This window comes from Temnothorax curvispinosus, unplaced genomic scaffold, assembly GCF_003070985.1.
Source record: "Temnothorax curvispinosus isolate PA1 unplaced genomic scaffold, ASM307098v1 QBEX01009104.1, whole genome shotgun sequence".
Lineage (NCBI taxonomy): Eukaryota > Metazoa > Arthropoda > Insecta > Hymenoptera > Formicidae > Temnothorax > Temnothorax curvispinosus.
In genome coordinates, this window is record NW_020218884.1 from 416 (window position 1) to 7693 (window position 7278).

The 7278-nt window shown below is 29.9% G+C and overlaps 1 protein-coding gene across 1 annotated transcript; it reads right to left on the minus strand.

Moving 5' to 3' along the window:
* Positions 1-1865: 1865 nt before the first annotated feature.
* LOC112458679 (nose resistant to fluoxetine protein 6-like) lies at positions 1866-6936 on the minus strand. The gene is made up of 13 exons (XM_025022429.1): positions 6579-6936; positions 5325-5545; positions 5062-5249; positions 4797-4897; positions 4257-4484; positions 3950-4157; positions 3596-3761; positions 3433-3512; positions 3267-3362; positions 3069-3198; positions 2719-2893; positions 2440-2582; positions 1866-2352 (listed from the first exon to the last, which is right to left on the minus strand). Exons 1-13 carry the CDS (start codon positions 6799-6801, stop codon positions 2215-2217), a joined length of 2097 nt encoding a protein of 698 aa, XP_024878197.1. The 5' UTR covers positions 6802-6936; the 3' UTR covers positions 1866-2214.
* Between the last annotated feature and the right edge of the window lie 342 nt (positions 6937-7278).

Genomic DNA, 7278 nt, shown 5'->3' on the forward strand with positions numbered 1-7278 from the left:
TAGCCCCGAAATAGTTCACGTATACACTTTTCACGCGAACCGAGGTTTACCCACACCCCCCCCTGCTTTCGGTGGAGGTGCGGTAGCCCCGAAATAGTTTACGCATGGGTTAGTTGACGCGCTTTAAGGGAGGTTTCTACCTTGTTGGGTCAAAAAATGCATTTTTATTTTTTTGCATTATCGGACAGATCCATCCTTTAAGAAGATTAGCAGATTATATGTAAGTAATAAAATTTTTATTTTATACCCGAAATAAACTATGGTAAAACTTTAAACGCGTTTTTCTCAGAATTACATTTTTCAAGTTTACGGAAGTCCTCCAGGACGCTCTAATTAACCAATCGACTTGAAATTTTACAGACACGTTTACAACACGTGTGTCTATGTCATGAACCACGATTATTAAAAAATATTGAAAAGTTTTTTTTATAACCAATTATTTGCAAAAAAATTGAAAAAATCGACACCTAAGTTTTAATGTCTCGCCATTTTATCATTTTTTTTTTCTTGATTTTGGTTCATGCCATATAAATTATGAAAATACTCCCTTCTAATACTCCCTAGAATATTCCCTATAAATTTCAAAAAAATAGAAAATGGTGTTTTTGAGATATTCAAATTTTTGTGTGTTTTTTTACTTTATTAGTTTAAAATCATTATTATAAAAATTTGGGATAATTTTTTTTTAAACTATGATCTAAATAGCGTATTTTATGTTCAATGAATTTTTTTCTTAGACGTTGTCTAATAGGCGAAAAAATTCATTGAAAATTTTGCAGTCCTCATTTTGCGCAGGCTCTATTTCGGAAACGCTACATTTATTATAGAAACGATTTAACAGGGGTCTAATACTCATAAAGACCTGTTAAAAAACGAGCCATCAAAAATAATAAGGTCGAAGTTTGACTCCTTGTGAATTGGCATAGAATGCCCCATATATATATATATATATATATATATATATACACACACACACACATATATATATAGGGGAGACCGGGGCTAACCCGACAACGGGGCAAACTTGACACTGATCTTTTTGCCAATTTAAATCTATCGTAGAAACTTGCCTTTCCTACTGTAAATGCGTCTTTATGTGCCATCAGTATTATCAACGGAATTTGGTAACATTCTGAGTTATAGTGTATTTTTTAACGCGACATAAGCGTTTTTGATAGTGAAAAGTAATTTTTCTGATGTCTCAAAAATGTCTACTCTTTCATCGAGCTTTACCCTTGCAAATCTACCGGTAAGTGATTTTGATGGGAAATTTGATGCTTTATACAAATCCGATAATAGTTTTTGCATATTTTCAAAATTTTTATATTTTTGGAGTAACAAAAGTAAAAGACGACGTTCGGAGCAAAGTCGACGGGGCAAAGCCGACACGCTGTTTTATTAACTCATAATAATAAACGATGCTTGTGATGCAGCTATATGGCCCATGACAAATGTGTGCACACGTGTAATCGCAAATTTACTTGCATAAATTGTTTTTCAGACATGAGTTTAGATGAAAATAATTGAATGTTCAACAATTTTTGTTCTCATTATTTCCAATGATTGTTTTACTTAATTCCAAATTTTTGTACTTTCTAAATACACAATAAACAAATGTATATTTAATTTCAGATAAAAAATAAGTTCCAGATCAAATTGTGTCGATCAAGCAAAGTGTCGAGTTTAACCCGGCATTTTTCAATTTGAAAATTTGTCTTCGCGTCACTTTTCTTTTCCTGAGGGCAAAACTAAGCGACGTACAGCAAAATTTCTTTAAGCAATTTTGTACCTAAAGGAACGCTCTTTAAATGTGTACCATTAAATTTGCTTGAAAATTTTAATTAATTGTTAAAAATTGCCTTTGAAAAAAATTGTGTCGGGTTATTAGCCCCGGTCTTTCCTATATATATGTATATATATTTGATGAATTTGACCAAATTTTTATGCACTTTTAAACTATGATTTATCTTCGCTGTACCATCGTTTCTTCAACACAATTTACTCCAATGCAAACAGTATTTAATTTGTTCGAAAGATTCATCAAAATCAAATATAAATTTTCATAAATATCAGCTCAATACAAACTGCGATTTAACAATCGATTTTATTTTATCTTAGATTTTTTAGATGAGTATATTATTCAACGGTTCGGGAACTATTGGCACGTATTGTATGACATTACATGTACGTGATGTTACATGTTTGTATGCAAGTTTACATTTCCCTTTTATATGGCTTATTGCGGTACTTGATAAACATTTTCATTAACAAAATATAAGGCATCTCGACCATCAAAGACAATGCATAAGAACACAGATAACTGATAGTAATGTATCCCACATTCATAACAACCTGGAATCAAAAAGTAAAAAAAACAAATAATACATTTTTACCGTATTTCTCTATTAATGCTGGAATTTCAAATATTTGTATACTTACAAAGGTCAGAGGTTCAAAATGAATCGACGTTTCACTGTATAAATGAATCGATTGTATGATAACCGGATTTAAAAGATAAGCGCAGTATGTGAGCCTGCTAAGAGGAATCCAGCCTTTGAATGAGAGTAACTGATTAACGATGCCTATAGCAAAGTAAGCATACAATGATAAAAATGATGTTTTTAAACTATGACAATATTTAAAATGTATCACTAATATATTACAAATATTCCAATTTTTATAAGATGTATTTATGCATTAATAAATAAATAAACGAACCTCCGTGTTTAGTTGAACACACTATTACAACACATGCAATACATATGGCCCAAAATATTCTGTGCAGTGCTACATAAATAGAAGTAGCTAGAACGGATGTAACTCGATTGTAAGACAAAAATAGTACGGATACTTTGCAAAAAATAGCCAGGCACCAACACGAAATTATATGTTTCTGAAATATATGTCAAATTAATATAATACATTTTAATTTATGCGATACTATATAATTAATTTACATGGAACATGGAACTAGTTAGTTTATATAGAATAAGTTTATATAATCCATAAGTTTTTCAATGACTATTTATTTTTAATATGTTATATAAAACAAAAGAAATATACTTTACATCTTTTAAGGCAAAATTATTCTTTAACTTTGCCAAAATGTAACCCGTAATTATCCCAATAATAAATGGACTTATTCTCATCCATGGTGGGATATAGAAGATATCTACAAGATTATACTGTTCATCACGTCTGTAACAATAAAAAAGAGCATCCTTTTAACTTGATTTCTTAATAAGTAACATACTTTAGTAACTTACGTCGCGACATGTTCGTAAACGTGTGAAATATAACTGTTAAGAATAACTGAGCCTATTAAAAGTGCACTCAATATCGTAACAACGGCATAGAAGTATCTGAAATTTATAATATATTTATTCAAGTATACTCGAAGAAGACATTAATTATAATAGTTGGTTAACATACATAGTCGAAAGAATCAACAGCGCCATAGTAATTACATGGAATTGCATATCATTAGCTAGATACCAACTCCAACTCACGCACTGTAATGCAATAAAAATTTTAGAAAAGTTTCTATGCGTCTCCAAGTATAATTTTAATTTGATCTTATCAAACGTGTTCGTACCATTGCATCCAATTCAAAGAAATTATTTATGTACAGAAGATTTCTCCACCAATATTTCGCACAAGTTTCGTGTGATTTTTCGTACATGTAAAATTGCGATGTTTTATCGAACCAAGCCGAGCTTAATTGCGCTATCCCTAACATAATCATGTAAGCCGGTGTCAGCCTTAAAAAGAAAAATTTTATTACAGCCGCGTGTAAAAAAGGAAAGTTATTATTTAGTTTACATCGAAATTAATATTCAAATTTCTTTGTAACATATTCTCTTATTTTGTTTATTACTGCAATAATTTTATTTTGTTGTTTGTATTGTTTTCTGTGTTCTTCAAACACATCACAATTTTAAATACTTACCGAATAAATCTTTTTATCAGATAAATAAAGAATTCAATTAATTTTTCTCCGCAAAAAATCGGTTTTGGTACTTGGTTCGTCTTATCCCGCAAATACATATAAGTCACTAAACATCCGCTTGAAAGAAAAAAAATATCAACGGCCATTAATCCAATGTCAAATAAGTAAATATAACTCTCTTCGTATTTCCACAACACTACTTTATTATCTGTGAGCATAAAGAAATTTTGGTTATGCGTATTAAACAATAAAAAAAAAAAAAACCAAAAATATCAATTTTACAAATTTATTATAAATTACTACTTGCCAAGAGAATTCAACGTAAAATGTAGACTATGTATGATGATTATCGAACACATGCTTAGAAATTTTAAGCCGTGAATGACGGGTATTGTGCCAGCGTCTAATTTTGTGCAAAATATTTTTTCCGCATTTGTGTAAGCGGAGAAACATATTAATATTTCTCCAATTTTACTTTTCCGATATGAAGACAAATTTATTTTCATTCCTGTTTCCTTAGACACGTTTTCCACACCTAAATCATAATTCGATGTCTTTATAGTAATAATACAAAAATCAAAATGCTTTAATTAAGCAAGATCAATATTAAACAAGGGGGAATTCTATACACACGAATAAGCCATATGTAGCACAAGATGTAGCTACATAATATTTTATAATTAATTATTAATTACTTGAAGTAATAGCTGATTGCGAATTGTTAATAATTTTTACACTGAAGACGAAGACTTGATTTGTAGAAAATTGTAGTTAATAAAAACGGTAAATAATTTGTTGTAATGGAAATTATTTTTATAAGTTTTAGATATGACACTTATACCATTACCAGTTTTATTCATCTTATTTTTCTTTACTTGTTTTTTATATATAAATATATCATATATTGTTCCGATTGATGTCATGAGAAACGAAAACCCTAAGCCAACACTGCAAATAGAATATTTCTTGGTTGATTCTTTATATGCTTTCGGAGGATTAAGATTAAAATTATATACTTATATATTATTATTAATCTTTTCTGTTATAAATATACTATTGTTGTGCTTGTATATTGTCGAGTAATTACAATTTATAAATTTCTTGAGACGTACCAGATAAAACGTAACACACTATTGGGTTGCATTTTGTTATTATTTAGATCTTTAACCTCGATTAGCTGAAAGTCCGCAAAGTAGAGATCATCGAAGATAACTCTGTCACGAAATATTCTTTCCAAAATAAAGCTCAAATTATTTATAGTGCACGATGCTGGTAAACAGAGTCCGAGCGTAATCACATTCTAAGATATAACTTTCTGTATATATTTAAATGTCAAACGCATCCTTTATCACATAAAGATTTAATATACTCTTACCTGGTTAACCATACTTATGTTATTATAAATAATACTGTTATGTCTAAAATGAACTACAAAATAATGCATTTGGAAAGGTGGAAATTCCTTTCGCGGATCGCGATAATGCATGTTATTTAGAGGAACCGTATTTATCGTATCAAGACACTGACTACGACTGCCCAGCCAATAATTATTTCCGTAAAGAAAACCCGGTTTAAAGCCACCACTGGAATCTAATACTAAAAATAAAAATGACAATGCTACTACTTATGCAAAAACAATAAATGACTAATTTTTACTTATTATCTATTAATTAATCTTCATTGATTACACTAATTATGTAAAACAATATAAGAATATACGAGAGCAGTTCGATAAGTCAGTGACTTTGAAATGAAAAAATCTTCGTTTTACACATAATTTGATTTACTTTTTAACATAGTCTTTTTTTAGCTCGATACATTTTGCCCAACGGTTTTCCCAACTTCTTTAAGCCTTCCAAAAAATACGATTTCTCAAACTCTGCAAAATAAGCGTTTGTTTTTCCCCGTAAAAAGTAGTGTTTTATCAGCACGAAAAATTCACTTTTTTCCATTGTAGCAAAGAAACACAAACTTATCTGCTTTCAAACACGGTCAAATTTCTATTTGACAGAGCTACTTGAAATTTTGTATATACTTAAATAAGATGGCAAATTTCAAAAATTAAAATAAATTGTTATTTGAGCGCCATTGTCAAAGTCACTAAGTTATCAAACTTCCTTCGTAATCTTTATATGTTTAATCTTGTGTGAACGTGTATGCTTGCGTGTGTTTGTGGTGAGAAAGAATGAGAGAGGGATTGAGAGAAAGAGAATAAGGAACGATTATAGATTAGATTTTTTTGTAAGGACATTTGAATAACTGAAGCTTGTAAAACAATTTTTCGAAAAATTTACCAGATTGTAAGATCAAAATTCATTTTTGTATACATATATAATAGAAAATATTCGGTTTTAATATATAACATCTTAAATTATGAATATACAATAAAATAAGCACAAATGCGATCTCTTAATTTATTACACTAATATTTCATAAATATTATTATTCATTTAAGATTAAACGATATTAATTAATATATTTAATTTAAATGGAATTGTATAATTGATCAATATAAATATGCTATATAGGATAAAGATGGGTGGTATGTCTTTTTTACTAGCTTTCTAGATTTTAGATTGGAGTAAATAGAGTTAATAGCGATTCAGTTATAATTTAAAATTTTACGTACCTTTCAAGCTCCACAGTATTCGTTGATTGACAGCATCTCGAAAATTTTTCAATTCCTTTCCGCATGACGTTGAGTTGAGAAGATCAGCTTTCGAAGCAATAGCATAAGCAGGCAATGCCTGAATACGAGCACTCTTAAATTCTTGAGTATGTGCAGAGACACAGAATAACGCAGCTAAGTTCGTACAGATGCAGAGAATAAATGCAAATTGCCGTTGCACCATTGTTACAAAAGGTGTTTAGCCTGTAACAGTCACTTTTATTTCTTCTTTACTGTGTAAATATCCTAGGTAGCACGTACACGTTTCAGAAATGTTTTATGAGCGTATTTCCGAAACGTTTTATAACCGCTTTGTATAGAAACGTTTCTCATGAGTAAAAATGTCCATTCGAAGAACGTTCGATGGAACGTTTCTTTTCCGATAAAATAACGTTTAAAAAACTATTATAGAAACGTTTGTTTTAATGATAATGACATTTTAGATAAAGACATTTAAAATGCCTACTTTTCACGTCTTTTGACCGTGTATATGACGTCTTTGAAACATGCGTGAGAATGTTCTAGAAGCTTTATGCATATACCATATGAAGTCTATTCTTTTTCGAAGAAATCCCTGCACATTATTCGTGCAATAAGTTAGAATGAAACAAAAATTATACTTGTCTCATTTTAACTTAATTGCATTACTGATGTGCACCAG

Bases quoted from the DNA above. Each gene is read 5' to 3' on its own strand.
- LOC112458679 (XM_025022429.1), bottom strand. From the start codon at position 6,801: ATGGTGCAACGGCAATTTGCATTTATTCTCTGCATCTGTACGAACTTA. The intron at 4,485-4,796 runs GTAATGGTATAA...ATTATGATTTAG, and splicing joins AAATAAGATGAATAAAACTG to GTGTGGAAAACGTGTCTAAG. The intron at 4,158-4,256 runs GCAAGTAGTAAT...TTATGCTCACAG, and splicing joins TTTTACGTTGAATTCTCTTG to ATAATAAAGTAGTGTTGTGG.